Raw genomic sequence first — 26,342 nt, forward strand, 5'->3', positions numbered from 1 at the left:
AAATGCTGTCTTGTAGAAATTAGATTGCATATAGATGTATAAATCAAGAACACAATTGTAATATGATTAATCATGCAGCCCTACTCGACAGCAATACATAACTATAGAGCTTTCAGTCTCTGCCCTTTCAGTCCACAAGTAAAGAGACATAATTTCATCGCAGCAAACAGTCTTCCATTCATATGGCAACAATGAAAGAGGGAATTTGATAGTGGTATTACTCAGTGCCTGACAAGAGGCAGTGTTTGTTCCGGAGTTGTGCTGCTTGTAGTGGCGCAAATAAAGAATGAACAAAGTGGGGAATTTCACAACAAAGCCAACACAATGTGTTTCAGAAACTACAAAGCTACTTTTCTGATGATCGAGTTGAAGTATAGTAACAGTATAGCATATAGGTAACGGCAGTAGATGTTTTCTTAGAAACTATGTTCCACTGAGACAAATACAATCTTAATCAGGTGAGCAAATTCAGCTTACCAGAATAAGATACTCTGCATACTCACATACATATTACCAAATATGTGGAGAAATACCATGCTGAGGGATGCAATGTTGAGATAAATTGTATTATTTATAATTCAATTAACTTAAGTAGATATCATGATAGAATTAAGACGATATAATTAACACAAGACAGGGTGTAGCACACAGCAGAACTAACAAAAAAACTTCTCATCATTTGTACCACGATGCAATGACTCAAGTTTTGACTTGCAATGACTCAACTCTTTTTATGTCCATGTTAAGTTGTTATTAGACATAATGCACTAACATGAAGAGAAAAAAAAGACTAACGACACTTTTTATTCTAATTACTTACAGAATCTTGCACTTGTATCTGGTTGAATTTAGAAACAGAGGATCATGCACTTAGGTTTGATGTTGCTCCAATGGTTTGTCTGCTTTGATTGTTTTTAGTCTCTCATGTTAGTTGTTTGGACAAAAGCGTCTGATCAATGAATAAATATAAGTTTAAAAATACAGGTTGCAAAATTTATATCTATGCACACTGAAATAGTACAGTGGTACCATGACTTACGACTGCATCTACTTACGACTGATCAAAGATACGAGTAGTCGGGAAAATTTGTATCGACCTGCAACCGACTGCTCCAAGATACGAGCGTGGAAATTTACAGTTGGCGCGTCGGCGGCCAGTCAGCAGACGACCTACATCGTGTGTGCACGTAGTTCGTGGCTTATCAATATTTTTTTCATATTTACTGTGTTTGTGCTGTGTATTTTGTTTATTTTCACCCTTCATGATGAGTCCTAAGAAGAAGGATGATGGGAAAAAGAAAAAGGCAATGACTCCCATTGAAACTAGGAAGGAAATCATAGAAAAATATAAGCGTGGTGTATATGGGAAAAATTGCTTCGATATACGACTGTTTTAACATACGACCGTTTTTATACAACGAATTACAGTCGTAAGTCGAGGTACCACTGTACAAACACATTTTGGAAAAGATTAACGAAAGATTATGTTGCAAACAATGCATGTATTCCCTACCTACATTTTAATGTAGTCAAATAAGTCTACTGTGCGACAAAAAATGCACTCATAGCAAATTACGTAATTGCTCAGTTTTGGGGGAAATGCCTTTTGACTTCTTGATTGAACTGGGAAATAAAAGACATCTACATACCCTTAAGAGTAAAACCTGGAGACTACAATTATTAAAGATAAGCTGCATTGAGTCCAAACCACAACAGGGTGGCTGAATCGCTGTCAGTTTTTCCACCACAAATTTACTCATCTCTTCAGGTTACACCTGGAATCAACCTGCGCTGACCATCCAAGGATCCTAACCTCTTTAACAAATAACAATAAAAACTTTGTTAACTTGTTCTTATTGAAGGCTTTGACATTGAAAAATGGCACATTTGTTGTTTTAAAGATGCAAAATAAATTACTTGCATAGATCCCCTATTTACAGTCCAATGTAATCTGGATTATACTTAGCACACAGGACATGTAATGGCACCTTGGAGTATACATATTAAGGCTGTTGTTACTTATTAGGACTGCTGTTACATCAGGATCATTAGTATTACCCTTATTTCTACTGACATTGTGAACTGATTTCAGTATCATTGTATCTTTGGCTGTTGTTACTACTGGTGCTACTTAATGCTAACTTGTGTAGATAGATGTGTACATACAGTATGTGTTATTTAGCTCTCTCTTTACTGCACAGTTTTGCTGCTGTAACACCCGAATGTCCCTCGACAGAAAAATGATTAAATGATTTAAAATAAAATAATAAATTCTGGCATCTTAAATTATGAAAAGCTAGACATTTAATACTATAAAACCATAATTTACCTCTTTTGCTCACCATGCCTGTTTTGCACTACCAAACATCTCAAAATTATTACCAGAGATAAACATGCTGCTCAACTTGATACATTAGCAAGTTAAAACTCATTTAATGTTCCTGTGATTATCTGCATGGAAATCGTTAAAACTAATCAACAGGAACATAAATTATATCAAATTGAAGCAATAAAAATGAACAAAGGAAATATGACAGGAAATTACCCTTTAAAGAGCAACAGCAAATTTCAAACATATACAAAATAGAAAATTGTGTATATGCAGTATTTTGATCCACAGTCAAATTAGTATTGAAAAATTGAATAAGGGTAGTCAATGGTGGAACTAGGACTTGAAAACAAAGCAAGGATTATCTACCATCATTGACAAGACGTTGTAATGTCTTGCTACAAATGTACGCTTGAAGTAAATAAATTATTGCGTTAATATTCTGATTCAGCATGTTGCCTATATTAGGCAGATTTATTCATTTTAATCGTACAGTACACCTTCACAATGAATATATTGTGAGCCAAGAACATAGCAACATAGAATTACATAAAAAGCTAAATGAGCATTTACACACTCAACAATTTATGCTGCTAATTCGTTTTTTGTTCAACCAGACAGTCAACACCCTCAAACAACAGCAGGAACACCAGCAAGAGTCACAGCAAGGCATCTGGCGATAAACAATGAGAAAGTTAGTCCTAGTTTTATCACATGACAAGAGTGGTTAGTCTTACAAAGTATGATCTAGAAAACCTCAAACCACTGGTACACTCAATTAGTGGTTGACCGATATGGGGTTTTCAATGGTCGGTGCAGATATTTAGAGAGCAGGATGGCCGATTGCCAATATATAATGCCGAAATCAAGTTGTTTTTTTGCATTTGATAAAATACAGCAATTTAATAACAATAACAAATGACACAAAATTGCTGAACTTAAATGAACATTCATTGAATTTACACTAATGCTACCATCTGCATTGTCTCTGTTTGTTTAAGTAGATCTGCACTCTGTCTGCAGTGCACTTATTTGAAATAAAAATTATTTAGCAGATGCTTTTGTCTAAAGTAGCTTTACAATACATTACATTTGTAACCCTGTACCAAAATTATTATTTTATTAATTTTTGTTAGAAATGTCACCAAATCCTGATAAATGGAAAATTATATTAATTTGTGTTTTAATTATCCATTCCGAGTACAAAAAAAGAAACAGCGTAAATACTGAGAAAAGCCTGCAGTGTTCCATTAAGAGTAAGAGTCGTCACTTGATGATGTCATCTATCTGCTGCGCTCAGTCCGCACTGTCAGTGAAAGAGGAGGAAGGGCTATGTGGCCACTGCAGCGGTGTATGAGTCATCTCGCTGTCGGAGAGAAGAGAGAGCGAGAAAGCACAGCTGCTACCGGTAAATCGATAATGCAGAAAATGAGTATTGAAACCGTTTAAAATATTCAGAATCGATAGGTATAGAAAAATCTATTTATAACACTAGCCTGCAGACATGTTTTGTTTATCAGCCTCGTGGGTGCAGGCATCTGCTGATGCCAATTATCTCGAAATGCCAGATATCGCGTCAATTAATCGGTTGACCACAACACTCAAAGTCAAAAGGCCCACATCAGGATAAAAGTTTAAACAGCAAATACACTGATCCACTGTAACTACTACTACAGGACAGATGGGACAGATTCCTAGAGTTGCACACTTTCGTGACTTTTCTAAGCTGGACACTTTAAATGGGAATCAACAGGAATTTATGGTAATTAATAGTAGTTACTTGCACAGGCTGTATTTACCAAGCAGGCATCATATCAATAATTGCTCTTCTAATATAAATATTGCATTCATTCATTGACCAACAAAAAACATTCCTTTGACCTCCCTTTGAAAAAGGGTCGGTTGAAAAACGTACATCTGTAAAATTGTGGAAGTTCATGGTCAGCAGGGGCCACATAATGCCATTTATACCCCAGAAGCAATGGTGTAAAGTAACAAAGTAAAAATACTTTGTTGTATCCTTTTTTCACTGCACCAAAAACCCGCTAGCATCTGGCTTTTCTCTTTAGTGGGAAAGGTTACATCGGCATTCAGCCCAGGTCAAATGACCCTGCAATAGTCACAGGTTTAATCGGCTCCAGCTCCGATCGGTAGTGATGGAAACATAACATGGTGTAGACACACACATTTTCGCCCTGTTTCCAGACAGGAATATCCATGTATTATTCGATCATTTCATATCGTAATTAAGATTCCAAAACGAAAATCAGTAGTTCTTGACCTTTTTCCTGCATGGGGGATGTTTTGGACACCGGGCCCCGAGCCACTGGAGCAGCGCCCCAACTGTACTTAAGTAAAGTATTGGGAGTACTTTACTTGAATCATTATATTTCTGTCAACTTCTACTCCAATACATTTCCCCTGAACACCATCATTATCTGCTACAAAATAAAACAGGACGAAAAAAAACAGCAAGCTAAATGTAAACAAACACTCTCTAGCTGAGTTCAGAGTTGCCAGGTCTGCGGTTTTGGGCTACTTTTTAATTGTTGAAATGGGTTGTTGTTTTTGTCTGCGGGTTGGGGGATAGCTGGGTTTGTCACAGAGACCTGGCAACCCTGGCCATATTAAGTTTAATTTTTGCGGCATTGCTTTTCTTATGTCAGAGTGAAAGTGTCTCTCATAACTTACCGAAAAATATAGAAATATTGGCAACCAGAAAAAAATCAGAGCAAAAAAGAAAGTCTGGCTTTTTTTTCTCCACAGCATTTACTTTTACTTTTGATACATAAGTACCTTTAATATCAGCTAATTTAAGAGTTTTACTCTGGTATTCAAAAGAGTGACTTTCACTTTTACCAGAGTAGTTTTTTCTTAAGATCTCTCTACTTTTACTCAAGTGTGGCTTTCCTGTAATTTTTCCCCACCACTGCCCGGAAGAATTTCAGAAATTTACCGGCAGGTTTACGACCCCTTGCAATCCTAAAAAGGACTACACGTAGGTTACTTTTTAACTGATCATCAATTAGTACTATACTTTGCATTGATATACAGCATACACTTGCTGGGCCTCCATGTCATGAATTTTAGATCCATGTCCCCATCTCAAATGTTTAGCTAAAATAAATGTAGTGGGCCCAAACCAGATTCTGTGATGTACTATTTATAAATAATATGCACATAACAACTAACAAGTGTGATCGAATGTAGTGAAATCAGCTATACACCAAAAATGTCCATGAAGCTTTGAACTGTGAATAAAAAGTGTTTTCAGTTCAAAGCTTCGTGGAAAATGTAAAACAGATTCAAAACTTCTGTTTCATGTCACAAAACAAATATTGGTCCAATGGTGCTTTCCTTTTTATGTGAGCAACTTGGTATGACAAATATTTATGTCCTTTAATTTAGGTGTATGATTTGCATGATATCATCTGTATCCATGTGGCTATTAAACAACAACTTGTGTCTGCATTCTACCGCTTGGTCAGTGAGAACAATTGTTGGTCACTTGTTTCCACAGAGCACATAATTCAAGATTAAATACATGCACATACATGCATCAGCCACAACTCTAAAGCCACCTGCCTGAGGCCTTGTCCACACGTAAATTGGTGTTTTTTTGAATGTAGTATTTTCTCTGCATTTTGGCCTCCTGCCCACACCAAGGCAACTTTTTTCCGGTCACTGAAAACAAAGCGTCTGAAAAACTGCTTCCAGGGTGTAGATTTTTCAAAACTCTTCAAAAAATTATGATATAATGACTTCGATTTACACATGCTCAATTGTTGTTTCACACACTATGTGCCAGAAACCTACAAACAATGGTGGACTACCGGTGTGTTTATGTGTGGCTAGTACGGTTAGGTTTAATGTAGGATGACCTCATATTCACATTTATAAACACACACACACACACACACACACACACACACACGTCATAGCTGTCAACCCTCCCGTTTTCCCCGGGATTCTCCCGTATTTTAACCATTCTTTCCTGCTATTTTTGACATTTAAAAAAAAAAAAAAAAAAAAAAAAAAAAAAGGTTTTTAATATATATATATATATATATATATATATATATATATATATATATATATATATATATAGAGAGAGAGAGAGAGAGAGAGAGAGAGAGAGAGAGAGTAATTCAGTGAAAGAAAATAAATTTAACCCTGTAACAGTGTGTAACGGGTAACTTGAAACCCCGTACCAAAACTGGGGCGTTTGGTCACCGTAGTTTAATTACATGTTTCATTAAATTGTTTAATTTGATTACATGTTTTCATGTACGCTGATGCGTATCAATACTCAATACACTGCATCCAATAGTTCTCAATCCACCTCTACGTCTGAGGTTCAAAGTATGCCATGCTGTGTTGTTGTATTCGCCACTCAAGAAGAAACCCGTCAATGCGCATGCTCCCAGTGTTCCTCTGTGGTGTTTGACAAAGTTTTATCGCCCCCCCACTGGCCTGACATGCTTATGTGAGTATTTTCAATCATTTTTGCGTTCTCTTGTGGAAGGAGATATTTTCAAAAACATGTTGGTGGGATACGTGGGGGGGATACGTTTTTTTAAATAACCATATACAGTACGTGTGGACAAGGCATAATATTGTGTAGGTTTCCCTCGTGCCACCAAAACAGCTCTGACCCGTCAAGGCTCCACAAGACCTCTGAAGGTGTCCTGTGGTATCTGGCACCAAGATGTGAGCAGCAGATCCTTTAAGTCCTGTAATACCGTTTTCACACGAACATCTTTCCCATTGCCAGGAGAAATGCTGTTTTTTTCTGGTGGATCACGTTCGACGTCATTGACACATCAGAAAAGGGAAGTGTCATGGTTTCAGTGTGATTGGGAACAAAACAGTAAAGGAGACAGCAACTTAAACAAACAAGGACACAAAACTGTAAAACTTAAAAAAAAAAAAAAGTATTTTAAGCCCTTCAAAAGAATCAGATCATTCATGAACAACCCAACACTATAGTAGAAGTAGCATGGAGCACTGGCAGCATGGTGCCCACCCGTGCACGGATAGCTCCTTGCTGCCAGTGCACAAGTGAGCACCTGATGGTGCGCGCATCTTCGGGGGGGGCAGCAGGGACCAACTTTAGGCGGTGCTGGAGTCCGCACCGCCTAAAGCTCAGAGCCCTGCAAGGAGCCCAGCTAAGAGCGTGGTCTCTCCGCTGTGCTCCCCATGGAGCGATCCCCACACTCACAACATTTCATGATCTCCATGCGGAAAAAAGTCAATAACTTCAGATTTTGGATTCTAAATGGGATATGAAATGATCTAATGATGTACGGATGTTCCTGTCTATTGAAGCCAGCGTTCAGAATTTCAACACTCGTCTCATTGCGCAAGTAAAGCTGCCAAAATTAGAGGGCCGACCCGGGTGTCCTGTTCACATTGAAGGTGGAGCCGATTAAAACCTATTGCAGGGTTATTTGACCCGGACTGAGACCTGGGTTTTTTCTTTCCCACTGGTGACAAGTTCCGGATGTTAGTGGGTATTACCAGGTTTTTGGTGCAGTGGGAAAGGGGTATAAGTTGCAAGGTGGGGCCCCCATGGTTTTGGCTTGTTGTTTCAGCATGTCCCACAGATGCTCGATCGGATTGAGATCTGGAGAATTTGGAGGCCAAGTTAACACCTTGAGCTCTTTGTCATATTCCTCAAACCATTCCTGAACAATGTTTGCCATGTGGCAGGGCACATTATCCTGCTGGAAGAGGCCACTTCCATCAGGGAATACCGTTGCCATGAAGGGGTGTACTTGGTCTGCAACAACAATGCTGAGGTAGGTGGTAGAAGTAACATCCAAATGAATACCACGACCCCAGGTTTCTCAGCAGAACATTGCCCAGGGCATCGCACTGCTTCCGCTGGCTTGCCTTCTTCCTGTAGTGCATCCTGGTGCCACATCTTCCGCAGGTAAACAATGCACATGCACCTGGCCATCCACATGATGTAAAAGAAAATGTGATTCAGACAAGACCACCTTCTTCCATTTCTCCACGGTCCAGTTCTGATGCTCACATGCCCATTGTAGGCGCTTTCGGCAGTGGACAGGGATCAGCATGAGCACTCACAGCCCCATATGCAGCAAGCTGCGATGAACTGTGTATTCTGACAATTTTCTATCATAGCCAGAATCAACTTTTTCAGCAAGTTGTGCTACAGTAGTTTTTCTGTGAGATCGGACCAGACGGGTTAGCCTTCACTTCCTACGTACAGTGGGGCAAAAAAGTATTTAGTCAGCCACCAATTGTGCAAGTTCTCCCACTTAAAAAGATGAGAGAGGCCTGTTATTTTCATCATAGGTATACCTCAACTATGAGAGACAAAATGAGAAAAAAAAAATCCAGAAAATCACATGTTCTGATTTTTAAAGAATTTATTTGCAAATTATGGTGGAAAATAAGTATTTGGTCAATAACAAAAGTTCATCTCAATACTTTGTTATATACCCTTTGTTTGCAATGACAGAGGTCAAACGTTTTCTGTAAGTCTTCACAAGGTTTTCACACACTGTTGCTGGTATTTTGGCCCATTCCTCCATGCAGATCTCCTCTAGAGCAGTGATGTTTTGGGGCTGTCGCTGGGCAACACGGACTTTCAACTCCCTCCAAAGATTTTCTATGGGGTTGAGATCTGGAGACTGGCTAGGCCACTCCAGGACCTTGAAATGCTTTTTACGAAGCCACTCCTTCGTTGCCTGGGCGGTGTGTTTGGGATCATTGTCATGCTGAAAGACCCAGCCACGTTTCATCTTCAATGCCCTTGCTGATGGAAGGAGGTTTTCACTCAAAATCTCACGATACATGGTCCCATTCATTCTCTCCTTTACACAGATCAGTCGTCCTGGTCCCTTTGCAGAGAAACAGCCCCAAAGCATGTTTCCACCCCCATGCTTCACAGTAGGTATGGTGTTCTTTGGATGCAACTCAGCTTTCTTTCTCCTCCAAACACGACAAGTTGAGTTTTTACCAAAAAGTTCTATTTTGGTTTCATCTGACCATATGACATTCTCCCAATCCTCTTCTGGATCATCCAAATGCTCTTTAGCAAACTTCAGACGGGACTGGACATGTACTGGCTTAAGCAGGGGGACACGTCTGGCACTGCAGGATTTGAGTCCCTGGCGGCGTAGTGTGTTACTGATGGTAGCCTTTGTTACTTTGGTCCCAGCTCTCTGCAGGTCATTCACTAGGTCCCCCCGTGTGGTTCTGGGATGTTTGCTCACCGTTCTTGTGATCATTTTGACCCCACGGGGTGAGATCTTGCGTGGAGCCCCAGATCGAGGGAGATTATCAGTGGTCTTGTATGTCTTCCATTTTCTAATAATTGCTCCCACAGTTGATTTCTTCACAACAAGCTGCTTACCTGTTGCAGATTCAGTCTTCCCATCCTGGTGCAGGTCTACAATTTTGTTTCTGGTGTCCTTTGACAGCTCTTTGGTCTTGGCCATAGTGGAGTTTGGAGTGTGACTGTTTGAGGTTGTAGACAGGTGTCTTTTATACTGATAACGAGTTCAAACAGGTGCCATTAATACAGGTAACGAGTGGAGGACAGAGGAGCCTCTTAAAGAAAAAGTTACAGGTCTGTGAAAGCCAGAAATCTTGATGTTTGTAGGTGACCAAATACTTATTTTACCGAGGAATTTACCAATTAATTCATTAAAAATCCTACAAAGTGATTTCCTGGATTATTCCCCCCCCATTGTGTCTCTCATAGTCGAAGTGTACCTATGATGAAAATGGATCACTTTTTGTTGGTACTACTAACCACTGCATACTGGGCACACCCCACCCCAGTGCCGTTTTGGAGATCCCTTGACCCAGTTGTCTAGCCACCACAATTTGGCCCTTGTCAAAGCAAAAACACAAGCTTCTGATTTCAAACAAATGTACATCTGGCAGCACAGCACCTCTGAAAGAATAAAGTTTCTTTCACACATGCACTGCAACCCTGAAATTATCCGGACATTACCCGGAGGAACTCTATGTGTGAACACAAATGTCCGAATCATTTGACCCGGACATGTACCAGACTTTACCCAGCCAGCACCCTAGTACAAAGTCTGTGTAATGTCAGATTGAGCGGTATATGTGAACAGAGCTGGTGATTGTCCGAAGCATTCACCGCGGGCGAGTGGTTGTGTCGCGTGTTGATGACGTCTCTATCATGCGCCAGTTATTTACCTTTGATCTTCGTGCACGGAACGTAGCTGCTGCGTACTTCTTTCTGCTTTCTTTATTATTCCTTTCCACATTCATTTGTTTATATTGCGGATATGTCCAAATACATGGAGTATCAAAAAGAATAAGACCAACTACTGATAAGTCTGTAGCCTCATTGGCCATCTCGGGTGTGCTGTAAAACTCTGCAGCGCCATTGCGTCTCGTCCTGCCTCCGGCATGCTCTACCCAGACTCTACCCCTCGTCTAAACCAAACTGAATATTTCCAGGTTGTGTTAATGCGCCTCACACGGACAATCTCCGTGTTTTTGCGACATGTGTGAAAGCGCAACTCTGGACAATGTCATGATAATCAGGTCCGGTCATTATCCAGACATTGTGTGAACGCAGCTTAAGTAAGGGAGTTTCTGGACAACTGGAGGACTGTTAGGGACTGAGTAAGGAGAAGATGTAATTGTCTTTCACACAGATCTCCGTCTTCACAATGAGACACATAGCATGTTATACCCAAATAATCACAGAACTTTTGCTTACACTCTTACCACCCCTCTACACACTGACATTGATACACAGACTGCAACTGTAACATACTGACGCATATACTGTACACATTGCAATACAACAGATCGCCACACACACAAAATACATGCTTTCAAAAAATGTTCGTGCATGCAATATAAATTTCTCCACTTTTGCTATGTGTGAATGTGTAATGGGGTTATTAGGTTGCAAGCCAAAAAAAAGTAAATAAATATACCAACCCAAGAGATACCGAATATTTAATCTAATCTATCAGGAACAGATGTCAATAGAAATTTGACTACATTTAGTAACAAAGATTGTATTTAATTCAGCTGTGATGAGCAATATACACAGAAATAACTGGTAGACTGCACAGATCTGAAGATCACTGCCAAGTTGCCAACAATAAGTTGTGACAATAAAGGCTGTAATTTTTTTTTTTTTTAAAGATGAGAATGTGCAGCAGTCTGTGTTTTCAATATGCACATCAAATGCACATTTTTATGCCCCAAGTTAATCAAATTTTCTGCCATGTTTCAAATGTGTTTCCATTACAAAAATCCAACTCTACGATACAATAACAATAAACTAATTGTGTCAGCTCAAGAAGGGGGTGAAATAAAAGTTTTAATTACTTGGTGTGACATAAACAGAGCTGCAGATTGAAACACACCAGTGACGTCAACGGCCCAGATGTAAATGTTTTTTTGCCTTTTTTACCCGTAATTTAAAACACCTACATTTGTCCTCTACTCCTACATTAGTCCTCTCTGCTGTTTTTGCTTGTAAAAAAAGGTTTTAAATGTTTTTTTTCCCAAACAATCTTATCCATAAGTCCAAGAATGTAAATTAATTAAAAAAAAAAACCTGGTAGTTGACCTGTAAGTACAATCCCACTGTCTTTATATGACTAGATTGAATTTTGATTAACACAAACCTGTAACTTGTAACCACTTTAGATATATACACAAACTCCAGACATAACCTGTATACATTTCACAGACCAGTACACAGAGAAGTATAAAATCATATAGCGCTGTTACCATCCATTAAAGGCGGAATGTAAGCAATATATAGCATAAACAAAGTATTACTTTACGGCTACTTTCTGCAAAATTTTTGCCATTATTTTGTTTCTAACTTCTGGTTGCATATTAATGTTAAACCACAAGTGGTTGTTTAACTCTGAAGCTCCTCCAAGTTCAATCTTTACACTGGAAAGTGTCCTTAACAACAGGAGTGGGACTTGCTTTGTAAAATCTTTTTTTCCTTTTACCCTCAGACTTCATGGTTCCTTGAGTTCATTAAAAACACAACGCAACAAGCCATGGCATGCCAAGGCGAGCAAATGAGACTACCCAAGTGCAGCGCACTTTGATAAGTTCTTACAATGGATATTTAATAATCTAAGAATTCATAACCAGGAATGTATTGGTGTTTAGGCAGCTTCCACTCAACTACTGGCATACTGGTTCAAACATAGCTTTACTCATGTCAGAGGACAGTCATATTGGATGTAAAAGGGAATTGTCACCAAGTATAAACTTTGTAGTGAGTAGTTTCCACATCTGGAGTACTCTTTGAGCTTTCATAAAATTCTAACAATATTCCATTTGCTACAGGATACTCCCAAGGAAAACCAGCACACTTTCATACCCTGCACTTGACAGCCAGAACGAAAATTAATTGGTGTATCATGTGTACTGACTTTTGTTCTTGCGAAGCAGTGCAGAGGCGATCCAGGGCTCTGATTGGACCATCCTACTGCAGGGGGTAGTCTTCTCATCCGCTGTTGACGACGTGATCACCATGGAAATTCTTGGCGATTAGTCGGCACAGCAGAGAAATACTGTCAATCAAAACGCTGTGCGATGGGCGGGAAGAGATAGGGAGTCACGTAGGAGTCATTAGGCGTGCTTGTTGTGTTTACAATCCCAGAGTTCTGTTAGATGACTTACATCCAATCAAATAACTTGAATATGAAGTGGTGGGAAACCAGCCAACCAACGAAAAGGCACCTTCCCATTGAACTTGCTTTTTTCTTATACGGTTTGTTTTTTTATTACTGTGGTTTCTAAGGCAACCTACTGGCATACAAGCAGCTTGTCTGTTTGCGTAAAAATATAAAGGATTTAAACTCTGTTTTCTTCTGCGGACTAACAATATACATATAGATCTTTCATCATATATCTTCTCATTCTCTGTGGGCATAAGGAGTGATGGGTAATAGATTATTTGGTTCTTTAAGTTAACTTCTTCCTAAGTGTGGTTCTGGAGTTTCATGCATTGTTTTGGGGTGCTGGAGGTTTCTAGACCTCCAGATAGCTGTGACTGGCAATTAGGCAGTCCGGAGTAGGCCGAGGGTGTGTTTTACAACTCAAAACTAGTAGCTGCTTGTTTTATCGCAACTTTTTCAAGGGTTTAACTACAAGTACATAGTATATAAGTGACCCTTTTACCTAAATAAAGGGCCCTGTTGCTAGCTGATGAAGCAGTGCTCAATTGAAGGCTTGACTAGCTGTTTAAAGTCAGCCTTAAACAATAAACTCAAGGTCAACTAGTAGGGTAAGTCGTTGACTTTGGGTGGTTCCAGAACAGCACAGATTTACTTACTTTAACTTTTAGTAGCTGTGGAATACAATAACTAGCTAGCGATAACCAACACAAACACTACACAGAATTAACTATGCTAGTGTAGCATGTTGTCAAAGAGTGCTGAGCAGGGTGATGGAAGGGGGTAGGGATGGGGGTGGAGGAAATGGAGGGGGGGTTAGAGTTTCAAGCAGCCTGGCTTTACCCCATCCCTAATACTAAAAATAGGTTCAATTACTGAGACATTCTAAAGAACCAAAGACTGTGGGGACTGGATGGAGAAGGGTTCTCTCTGACGGTTAATCTGACACACACCGTGACAACAGGAGAGGTGCTCTACGGCACCCTAGGCTTTAATTCGAAGTCTTGCAGTGTTTTTGTTGTTTGGTTATTCGGCTCCCATCACCTCGCCCGTGGAAGATGTCAGCTGCTGGTCTTAGCCAAGTGCTAGCCAATAGGCGGGAGACAGGGGGCCATGCTATTAAGAAGCCTGAGAATAACCCACCCCCATATAGACGTTGTCAAATGTTTCCCTATCAAAAATACAAATGGGGGGGGTCCAACGACACCACAGGGAATAAATTATAATTAACCGCTCTTAATGAATCCACTCACTGACAAATAACATCAAAAAGACCTTCTAAAACCACAAAGGACACCGTAGTCCCTACATACACTGGCGTCTAAAGAAAATGACAAAGTTTATATCCGAATGTTCATGGTAAGATTTCCTGGGTAGGTTTCCCGTTTTAAAATGATTGTTGTCCCGGGTTTAGAACGACAGTAAATCCACTTCCCAAACGATGACAACCGCCGTCCGAAATATAGATACCTCGGTCAAGGTTGCGGTGGAGAAAAAAAGAAAAAGTAGAAAGTGTTAAATTAATCCGTTCGAGCTGAAACTACCAAGTGTCCGGTCGGACATAGGAAGGAACGTGGTTTCAAACACGCCACATCCAGTGGAAGTTCCTCAGCTGGCAAGACGCCTCCTTCCGAAGCTTTTCTTTTTTTTAATAACTTAATGGTAGAAACCGCTTATTTCCCAACAGCTTCGTCTCTTTCTCCGGCGTTCCACTGTGCTTTTATTCGTGTTTTGTAAAGGGCGTTTAAGTTTTCTAAATCCTCCGAGGTGGAAACCTTTGCAAAAGGGCGATTTCAGTTCGTATTTATCGCCCTTATCCCTTGCGTAGTTCCCTGTTACCCAGCGTCTCTCTGCTCGAAGTCGGGCTCTGCTCCCCACCCTGACGAGGGGGCTATACCATTTAGATTTGGCAGGGGTGCGTCGGATTACACAGACTGACGCAACTCCGCGCGCATTGCTTTTTAAAGTAATGAAGAATGAAAGCATCAGCAGTTGGAGAAGTACGTGTGTACATTAAAGAAACGGTGTTTCACATAATTTGGTATCCACGGACTTTACAACGACGTCGCGAATAATATAAGATATGTCATTGTGGAGGGCAGTAAACTTCCCCCCTATCTGCGATACGCTGGTCCAGGCAGGCCGCCCCTGTCCTGTCCATTTATAGTAACAGCAGGATATATATACTAGAACTTTATACGTACGCATAGATGGACTCCCTCTGAGTTACACTATTCATCTAGTTTACATGCTGAAATTGTCGTTTAGATATAGTTGGACGCTTAGAAAGGGTCTGCATAAAGACGGATTCAGTCGCTTTCTAAAATTGGTACGACATTTAACCGACGAGAAATTAAGCCAAAATCCGTGTACGTTAACAATATAGATTAAAAAAAAAAACATGAATATTGTGCAATTTCATTGTTAAATGTCCACTAATACTCATCCAATATGCAATCTCCGCGACTAACGGGGCACAGCATTTTGGTACATAAACAGTACATGAAATGTGTTTGCTTGTCGGTTTATGTTGAAGACTATACTCAAGAGCACGGAACACAAACAACCGCGTTAATATAGATGAAAAAATACATCTCTACATCTATATTCATTTGCCATTAATAACATTTCTACCACCCTAAACAATGACAGCAGACCATTGTTTTGTTCTCGGGCAGTCCTTAGAAATTGATTCGATGTTTTGTGCCAAAGCGCGCACCCACCCGGCTCTCCTTCTCCCCCCCCGCTCCCTGTCCTCCCCCAGCGCGCTCTTTCCTCCAGTCTGTTGCTATCCAACGCCGTGGCAGCTACCATGCGATTGGCCACGTCTAGTCCTGTCCCCCGCTACCATTGGCCAGGGCCCGGCTTTGTGGGCGGTCTCTTTGAACCGAGCGGAGGCAGGAGCGACTCGGATGGACGCCGGGGGCAGGTGGAGCGGGGAGCCCGGCTCTGTCTTCCCACCGCGGGGAGAACGGGTGACCGGAGGTAGCGAAGGGGGGAGAGAACATGAGCGAGCAGGAGCAGAGCGGAGGGATAACGCTTCCATAAAGCACACGCGTATAGAGCGGCATTCCACAGACGGGATGAGTGACTTCTCGGACGCTAAAAGCTGCTGCACTGTTGCTATCCCAGCGTCCCGAGCTAAATCAAGCGCAAGGCTGCCTAGGAACAGCTCAACGCGCACAGCACAGCCAGTAGGGCGCTCGTTCACATTTAAAGGGGAAAATACCGTTGAACAGTACAGTGCCACGCACAACAAAAAGATGGGGAAAATATTTATGTAATATATATGATTTAAAAACTGTCAATCCTTTCAGTCCTAACAGCCTCGGTGAAAAAATAATACTACGCTAAATACAATGGAAGCGTCATCCCTTCATCTTGGCCCTGCTTCGAAAATATGTATCTGGCGACACATAAATGGCGGGGTAGTTCTGAGAACCCTATGGGTGAAACAGCTACTTTGCAAACACGATGACAACCGCTCAAGCGAAAACCAACGTTGGGGAGAAAAAGTCTGGAAGCCGGAAGAGCAATGTTCCAATCTGCAATGCCATTGATACACAATATGCCATGGATAATAAAGTCATGGAGATTAATCAGGAAGGCCGCACCTCCACACAATTCCAAACTTTTTTTTTTTAGCAGTGAATCAGAAACATGTTGAGTAGGTTCTATCAGTCTGCTTTAAAGGAGCAATAGACAACTGTTTTGCTTTTATATATCACAAAGTTAATGTTGACAGCACAGTGTAATGGCTATAGAATAATGACACCATCGGCGTTTAGATTGCTTCCCTATAAGCCTCAATATCACTATGCGATACGGACTTCCACCGGGTACGAACTCTCGGTTAAATGATTGATTGATTGATTGACAGCGACAAGTTGTCTATTGCGCCTTGAAAGTGCAATAACACTCCAAAACCACTAAACCAGAATACACAAACTAGTGATGTGAAACTATATGTGAGCAATATAGTACGCATTGTGTACTTTAATATTTAAATGAATTATTTCACATTTTCTGTGAATATATGTATCAATTCATTTCGCACATGTCTTATGGTGGTTTCATGGGAATGACCCAATCAGAGGAGACAACATATTTTCAAATTTGAGACCATCTTTGTGTTTCCTTGGTCAGAGGTCTGCTCTGTATCTCCAATCATGGTGAAAAATCTTCCCAAAGAACTTATCATGAAGCAATATTTTGGCTTTGGCAAAATGCTATTGCTATTTCAGAACTCAGACACTATCTGTTTTAGACAGGAGAGTTAGAAGATCTGTTCCTCTCCATCTTATCACATGCAAAACAAAATTACTGGTCCTCTGGCATTTACGAAACTATCTATTGTTTTTTTGGCAATGATTTAAATAGTCCAATACATAATATTATACTCATTGTATTCTATACAAATAAACCACTGAATTAATTCAGTCCCTGATTTGTATCCTCCCACAATTTAAAAATGAACAAAAGTCCTAGTGTCACCTGCTTCCAACAAATAGTCAGTAAATTGGAGTTTCTAAATAAATATATGGTATCTCAGTTTTGGAAAAAATAAAAAAATATGTTTTATTTTATTTCGGTTATTTTTTATTGAGACCATGACAACAAACCAGAGTTAATAAAGCATGTCCTCTTGCGGTTTTAGTTAAAGCAGATATTTGAAGTCTTGATGAGTGGACTTATGGGATATGGCCAAGTTGATAAAATTGCACTGGCACCAAACTCTATGCTTCAGATGCACAAAATATAGGCAAGGATGCATCAGACTCATCTTTAGCTTATTCTCAGCTGCTAAATGTACAGAGTTCCCACAGCCTAAGACAATATAAAGAAGAATTGAGCTCCAACACCACTGACCACAAGCCATTGACATTGCTCCTTGTTGGAGAAAACAATCTCCATTCTAACATCTGAATAAAACAATGTATGCTTAAGCAGTGGATGTTATCCCATTAGTTACTCTGCTGACAAGGGCTGTTGATGCTTGAAGGCTATATATATTTTTGTTAGGAATTTGCTATTTGTCAGAACAACTTTTCTGAACAGGACACGTATGACCGTATGTATATGTATGTGCCAAATAATCTCTTGAACTTGAACATTTGGTAAAACGGTCAGACTTCTCTCCATTGTGCACATTTGTGTCAGGCTGAAAAACTTAAACGCACTAAGTAGAGCACAGACTGCCATGACAGAGGTCCAATTAATACACATAGGAGAACAGTCAACAGTTGCATTTGATATGGGCTGGGTAAGTATGCGGTGGTAAGTCAAGCATGCGGAAATTCAGGGTCAGCTGAACTGGCATCCTTGGAGCAGTTACAGCCAATCTTGCTTTAGGATATTTCAACAGGTGGATCAAACGCAGGACTTTTAAGTAGAACTTCACGTCACCAAACCATGCAGTCATCCAAATGCACTTGGAAAATTGTAATCGTTGTTGAAACAACATCAGAAATGGGGTAAATAAATCAGATACTTTTCAGATTCAAGATGGTTATGCTAAGCTAGGCTCTCGCGCCTCTCCTTCCCTTGTCTTACAAATATAGTAGTAAGATAGTGCCATCACAATCATGGGTATCTCATTTATATTACACTGAAACAAACACACCAAAAAAACAGTTCTCTAATGTTTAACTACCTCTCTGACAGGCATACAAGCTGTTTATCACATAGGGTATAACACGCTCAGGAGTTAGGATGGTAAATGTTCAACAATTTATGCAATTTATTACACCATGTTCTTTGAGCAGTTTCCTCTCATGATGGACAGTACGATTATGTGGTTAGTTGCAGAAGAGCTTAGCTTTCTGCTTAACACAATAGGATGAAAAAATGGCAGCTCTTGGACTTTTCTCCCCAATGGAGCGTTACCAATGTGGGGATCTAAAATAAGGGGTGGGCCTTGGCTCTGCAGCGGACGGGCAGTAGATCTTCAATATATATTTTTTATCATTAAAGTGGCAAGTGCCGAAATGAACACATTCAGTGATTACTTGGCTCTTCTGAAAAAAATGTTCTATATAGACACATGCACTCCCAAGAATCATGTGACCACCTCGCTATTCAACCTATCCTGCTAACCTAAACCAACCATAGTCGGAAATTTGAAATGTGTACTGCTGTACTTTCATATATTAAAATGGAATACTGATTCCATTCCACTGATTGGGTGAATGCTGTCACCCAATTTTTTTTTCTAAAGGCCATCATACTTTCATTACTTCCCAAAACTAAGTTTCTACAATTTTTTAGTTATATTTTGGCCTTCTCTTTGCAAACAACAAATTTGAATATATATATTATTCCATGATGGGTAAAAGTTGGCTCTTTGTTTGGTTGTGAAGCCCAAGCGTAAGACAGGTAATTGGAGGTCAAATCTTTACCTATCCTGCTCTAAACAACCTGCCAAGAAAATGTTTTTGCTTTGCTAGCAGATGCTCAGGTACAGCTTCTGTTCTGATACCAACTCAACTTGTGGTTTATATCTCATCAGCTGCAAATTCCCCTTTAACCCATAATATGTTAACTCCACCCTTGAACCTACTACTGACCATAAACCCCATCATATCCAATGGCTAGTGCTAGAGTCTTAACAAAACCTAATTTGTTCAATAAAGATAAAACAAAGACAAGTAATAGGTTGATATTCCCATTTGCATCAAGTATGTAGAAATTTGTAAAAAATATGAAATAAGTGAATAGAAATCTTTGTGGGAGAAATGTCTGAATCTCTGCATGCATACAGAATTCGAAGTTGTGCACCTTCTCGCGTTCAAAGCTGGCAAAACACAAATTTTCCCATGCCAGTGATAGTTATACAGCGCTGGTGTTTGGTTTTGTGCTCTAGTTCATTGCAGCCCTTTAGTCGTGGAAGAAAGGTATGAACCAAATGAGAAAGAGGCGGGAGTTGATTACCAAAATACTGTTTAGAGAATTTTATATATATATATATATATATATATATATATATATATATATAATTTATTTATTTTTTGTTAATATACAGTCATCTTGCTAAATTTTTGGAGGAAAAATACAATAAAATTGACAAAGATATGTAGATAGCTTCTGAGCAAATCTAAAATCTGGCCAAAACTGAGGGGGCATATTGCAGCTGATTAGAAGATGTCAGAAGCCAAAAAATCACAGTGGACAGGTTACTGTAAACCAGTATCTACTTTATTCACACTGTTTCAGTGACAAAGGCCATTGAAAAACTGCCAAATAAAACTAAACTAAAAAACTAAAAATACCTCACATCATGATACATTTTAGGCCAAATGTCTTGTCAGCATTAACTGATAGAAGATTACAGTGGTAATTATATGTATGTACACACACACACACACACACACACACACACACACACACACACACACACACACACACACACACACACACACACTCTCCCGCCACTTTATTAGGTACACCTGTTCAATTGCTTGTTAACACAAATAGCCAATCAGCCAATGACATGGCAGCAACTCATTGCATTTAGGCATGTAGACATGGTGAGGATGACTTTCTGAAGTTCAACCCGAGCATCAGAATGGAGAAGAAAGGGGATTTAAGTGACTTTGAACGTGGCATGGTTGTTGGTGCGAGACGGACTGGTCTCAGTATTTCAGAAACTGTTGACCTACTGAGATTTTCAAGCACAACCATCTCTGGGGTTTACAGAAAATGGTCTCAAAAAAAGAAAATATCCAGTGAGCGGCAGTTGTGTGGACGAAAATGTTGACGTCAGAGCTCAGAGGAGAATGGGCAGACTGGTTCGAGACGATAGAAAGGCAACAGTAACTCAAATAACCACTCATTACAACCAAGGTATGCAGAATACCATCTCTGAATGCACAACACGTCAAACCTTAAAGCAGATGGGCTACAGCAGCAGAAAACCACATCATGGCCACTTTATTAGGTAGACCTTGCTAGTACTGGGGTGGACCCCCCTTTTGACCTCAGAACTGCCTTAATTCTTCGTGGCATAGATTCAACAAGGTGTTGGAAACATTCCTCTGAGATTTTGGTCCATATTGACATGATAGCATCACGCACTTGCTGCAGATTTGTCGGCTGCACGTCCATGATGCGAATCTCCCGTTCGACCATATCCCAAAGGTGCTCTATTGGATTGAGATCTGGTGACTGTGGAGGCCATTGGAGTACGGTGAACTCATTGTCATGTTCAAGAAACCAGTTTGAGATGATTTGAGCTTTGTGACATGGTGCATTATCCTGCTGGAAGTAGCCATCAGAAGATGGGTACACTGTGGTCATTAAGGGATGGACATGGTCAGCAACAATACTCAGGTATGCTGTGGCGTTTAAACCATGCTCAATGAGTAGTAAGGGGCCCAAAGTCTGCCAAGAAAATATCCCCCACACCATTACACCACCACCACCAACCTGAACTGTTGATACAAGGCAGGATGGATCCACGCTTTCATGTTGTTTACGCCAAATTCTGACCCTACCATCTGAATGTTGCAGCTGAACTAGAGACTCATCAGACCAGGCAACGTTTTTCCAATCTTCTATTGTCCATTTTTGGTGAGCCTGTGTGAATTGTAGCCTCAGTTTCCTGTTCTTAGCTGACAGGAGTGGCACCTGGTGTGTTCTGTTGCTGTAGCCCATCTACTTCAAGGTTCGACATGTGTTCACAGATAGTATTCTGCATACCTTGGTTGTGACAAGTGGTTATTGAGTTACTGTTGCCTTTCTATCGTCTCGAAACCAGTCTGCTCATTTTCCTCTGACATCAACAAGGCATTTTTGTCCACACAACTGCCGTTCACTGGACATTTTCTCTTTTTCGGACCATTCTCTGTAAACCCTAGAGATGGTTGTGCGTGAAAATCCCAGTAGGTCAGCAGTTTCTGAAATACTCAGACCAGCCTGTCTGGCACCAACAACCATGCCACATTCAAAGTCACTTAAATCCCCTTTCTTCCCCATTCTGATGCTCGGTTTGAACTTCAGCAAGTCATCCTCACCATGTCTACATGCCTAAATGCAATGAGTTGCTGCCATGTGATTGGCTGATTAGCTATTTGTATTAACAAGCAATTGAACAGCTGTACCTAATAAAGTGGCTGTGAGTATATATGTTTCTTTCTTTTAGGGCCGCAAAGACACACTCATTATGTTCAGCCATTGCAAGCATGAGAAGGGCATAGTATAATATCCCCGTGTGCAGTTTTGTTTTGTACTATTTTCTGTTTGTTGTAGAAAAGCAATTGAAGCACCTGTATCTTCAAAATCACAAACTAACAGTGCATCAGCCTTGCCAGGTCATACAGAACATTTCCAGCCCAGACTGCTCAAACCCCACCCAAAATATCCCAAAAGGGGCCTAATATTTGCCCTTTTGATCGAACCAATTAGCAAAATTTCAAAAATGAGAAAAAAAAGAGTATTGCAGATCTACAACACCTTTTCCTATGTGATATTGGTGTGATCGATAAAATAATAGACTGTGCAAACGCTTCCACACTGGGTCAAATAGACCCAGATTAATTCCATCCGATTGCAAGATGCAAATGTTTTGACATTAGCCTCTTTTACGACATGTAAGATGCTTGAATATAAATGTTGCCACAGAAACACAGTTGCATAGAATGATAAATACAAACTGTAGCCTAATCCTTAAGTAACATTTTACAAATAAAAGCAATTTTAGTAAACTATTGAAATGCTAACTTTTTTTTTTATTTTAACAAAAGTTATCATTCTGACAAATGAATTATTCTATGTTACATTCATTTTTAGTTAGTTTATAGATAATAGCGTTTTGGACGTGATGAGATATATATATATATATATATATATATATATATATATAGGAGGGGAAGGTTTAAAAACGATTTGAAAAAATTAAATTCATTAAATATTGTCTATTTTTACTTGATATATGTTTTGTGCTAAAATACCGGAGGTGTTTCGGAAGCTGAAGAACCCTATTTCAAACTCCACATTGAGGAGTGACACAGCATATTGCACGGTTCTAACTGCTCGTTAACATTGGACCTTAAAACTGTCTTTAAATGACGATTACACGTAGCGGCATTGTATTGCCTTCTACCGCTGAAACATCCATTTTTCTCTCTTTGTCAATGTGTGTGTATTGTGTGCAATCGTGTTGTTAAAATATGTGTTAGTTGTTGTTGTTATTTACATTTTAGCGACTCAGGCTCAGTAAACCACGTTTAGCAGACAGCGGAGACTCGAGCAGCAGGAGAGCAGGCGAACACACTCCAGGACTCACGTGCCTTGCAGCAAAAATCCACCCGGCAACTACGGACCGAACCATGGCAACAGCACTGTCATTGGTCCCGGTTGCGTTTTCAAATGACCAATAGGAGGGCCGGCCGCGGGTGATGCTTGTTGCTAGGTAAACATGATGCAGTGGAGAGATAGGGGAGCAGAATGACCATGCTGCCACTGCAGGGTGCTTACAGCAAGGCAGGGAGCACAGAACGGGTGGGGGCGCAGGGAAAGGGTTTGAGAGGGTGTATTCAGCTACCCAGCAGAAACCCTACAACATAATCACCGCTTGGTGGGGCCAGAGGAGAAAAAGATGGACTGAAGCAAAAAACTTTATACTGATCATATATGCACATACATACACACACACCAATTTCACTATTTAAGACGACATGTGCTCAGTAAACACATTCCATTCCTCTTCAGTGTGCTTACAAATTAAAAAAGGATGATCAGTAGTCTTCGTTTATAACCCTGCCTATTATAACATACTTAATAATATGCAAGCATTGAAATCTTTCAACCAAATTTTAATTGAAGCTTGATCTTAAGATTTTGTGTAAAATCTTAACAGTTCTTTAATGTTATGTTGGTTCGATTTCCATCTTTAATTCCAATACCTTTGGGAAAATTCATAAATGTGGGAATATGATAATATTTTGTATTTCATTTAGATACCGAACAACTCTAAAACTACTCTTACTCTATAGTGTTTTCAAAACCACTATTCAAAGTAACGTGATTTTCAGGGTGCAATTCCAGCCAATCAGAGGTGAAGAAGATACTTGATTGGGTTATCCCATTGCTAATTATGCTGCATTCCATTGGAAGTCGGAATTCCAGGATTCTGAGTCGCAGTTCCCAAGTGCCAGGCTAAATGTGTTCTATTGCCTCTGTTTAAAGAAGCCTGTAGAAAATTTGTGTTTGTTTAGCTAGTTTTTGAAAAGAAGAAGAAAAAAAAAAAAAAAAGTAATCCAAATTGAAGTTAGGCGTGTTTTCAAATAAAAACACACAAAGTTCACAATGTGATCAGTTCTAGTTTTTCGACTTCAATTGAACATAGCATCGAAAAGGCAGAGGAAGCAGTAGTTTGTCGAAGAAAATTACACGACATGCAAGTTATATTTTATAGTACAGTATAGTAAAAAAGATTTTAGTTTGCTCAAAAGTAATTATTTGCATGACAATGTATTTAAGATAAGACAGAATTTTTTTAATCACTTAGGGGATATTCAGGTGTTACAAAAGCAAAACAGTGCAAGTCAAGAAAGAAAGAAAAAATAAAGATAACATGCGTACACATATATCAACAAATGTTAACAGCGAGCAGCCCTTGTACAGCTGACTATGCTAGTGAGCCCAATATGGGAAGTTGGCAATTACACAAATAGTATATAGCTGCAGTGTGTAGCAATAATATACAATGAAGTAATGATAATAAGCTGGTATAGTGAATTCGTGTATAGCCATATTATATAGGTTTATATCTTTAATCTGGTGAGATAGCATTACAGTATACAGTATTCCAGCGGTACAGAAAATGTGGCATTACAGTTATAACAGCAGTTCTACTAACAGTCAAAAGTAAATTCCGGTTATTTAGGATATAGGGAACCTCTTCATAAAGCCTGGCCCACAAGATTTTTCAAATCTTTGGAGATTTTGGAAATTTGAGAGACCCCACACATAACGACATATGATGATACATTTAACAATTTTGTTCCTATATTGTGTGGAGAGTCCTAATCTCGCGAAGCCACACAAGATTTGACACAGAGGTGTGGTTCCGTGAGATAAAGAGAGTCCTGATTTCAAAAAAGGAAAAACTGTGTGATGAACCGTGACTTTAAAGTAAACAAGCATAGCGGGCAACAGGCTAGAACTAGCAATGCTATTTTTTGAGCTATATTTTACAGAAAATCCAAAAGGAAAAAGAAAAAACAATGTATTAAGTCATGGAGATGGTGTGAATATGGACTAGTGGTGTAATGGAACATAGTTGATCCATACGGGTCGTCCCCCACAGTTCGGCTCGCATGTGAACCGCGGATCAATTGCAAAATTTAACCATCATAATGAAATACAGTTTTGCTGCCACTGTTACGTTACTTAAAGAAATAATTCCATAAATCTCGAAGCAGAGTTGCAGTAAAAAGAAGATAGACAAGACAGATGTGTGCTGTGTTTCACTCTGAAGCGCAATGATTGGTTCACGGTACATTGCGCTATGTTGCTGTTACTTTATGACACGTCGAGAATGAGCTGCTGTATGACGCCACTATGCATCTGCGTGTTCGCCATATTGGAGCGGTGAAGAGCCGCTAGTGAACAAATACAAAGTGTATTAAGAGATACAGACAATAAAGCGTAACTCCCTTAATTGTGAACCGATTTTCATGAAATTGTGTTTGTTATAAATGTGAGAAATTTAACATGATACTGGTTACTTCCGTTCACTACCATGTTTAAGGGGAGAAGTTATCACGTGTGCCTCATATTGCCCTTTAATATAACAATTGAGTATTAAATATTTTAAAATTTTATTTAAACATTGGATATCTTGAATTTTATTTTAATTTAAGACAAGGGCAAAAGTTCCTTGCTTTAAGTGTTTTACAGAATAAATGGAAAGCAAAGTCATATTTGTCTCCGAAAAATAATCTGATCCGTGACACAAAACCGTGATACGATCCGAACCGTGAGTTTTATGATCTGTTGCACCCCATATATGGACTGTATACAGTATGTTTATGACTTTTTCCCTTTTCAGTCATCTTCGCTCCCAATTGGCTATCGGTCTTTCCCACAATCCACAGACTGCATCCTTTGGGTTTCCCCGGCACTATAGGATATCGGATCATAAATACTGAACATGTTTAATACTTGCGATTTGCGATGGGTGCCACTAGGACGGACTTCCCAGCAGACCGGGGAAGAAAATAAACACTCCTAACACAGCTCACACTACAGTACAATTTGGCATGATAATCTTACAAACCATCAGAAAATCATGACCGCTCACAGGACTATTTTCTGATAATATACTCTTCTTC

At 39.7% G+C, this 26,342-nt stretch overlaps 1 protein-coding gene across 2 annotated transcripts in view; it reads right to left on the reverse strand.

The window, feature by feature from the left end:
- Nucleotides 1-26,342, reverse strand: part of dyrk1b (dual-specificity tyrosine-(Y)-phosphorylation regulated kinase 1B) — a 95,259-nt gene that overhangs the window by 26,146 nt on the left and 42,771 nt on the right. The window contains exon 1 of one of the 2 annotated variants that reach the window (XM_080005700.1): nucleotides 12,763-14,837. The exons of the other annotated variant lie outside the window; for it this stretch is intronic. Coding sequence (XP_079861826.1) covers nucleotides 12,763-12,865 — 103 coding nt within the window. The 5' untranslated portion in view covers nucleotides 12,866-14,837. Of the gene's footprint in view, nucleotides 1-12,762; nucleotides 14,838-26,342 lie in introns of those variants that run through there. 2 annotated transcript variants of the gene reach the window in all.

Source organism: Zeus faber (genome assembly GCF_960531495.2).
Source record: "Zeus faber genome assembly, chromosome: 8".
Lineage (NCBI taxonomy): Eukaryota > Metazoa > Chordata > Actinopteri > Zeiformes > Zeidae > Zeus > Zeus faber.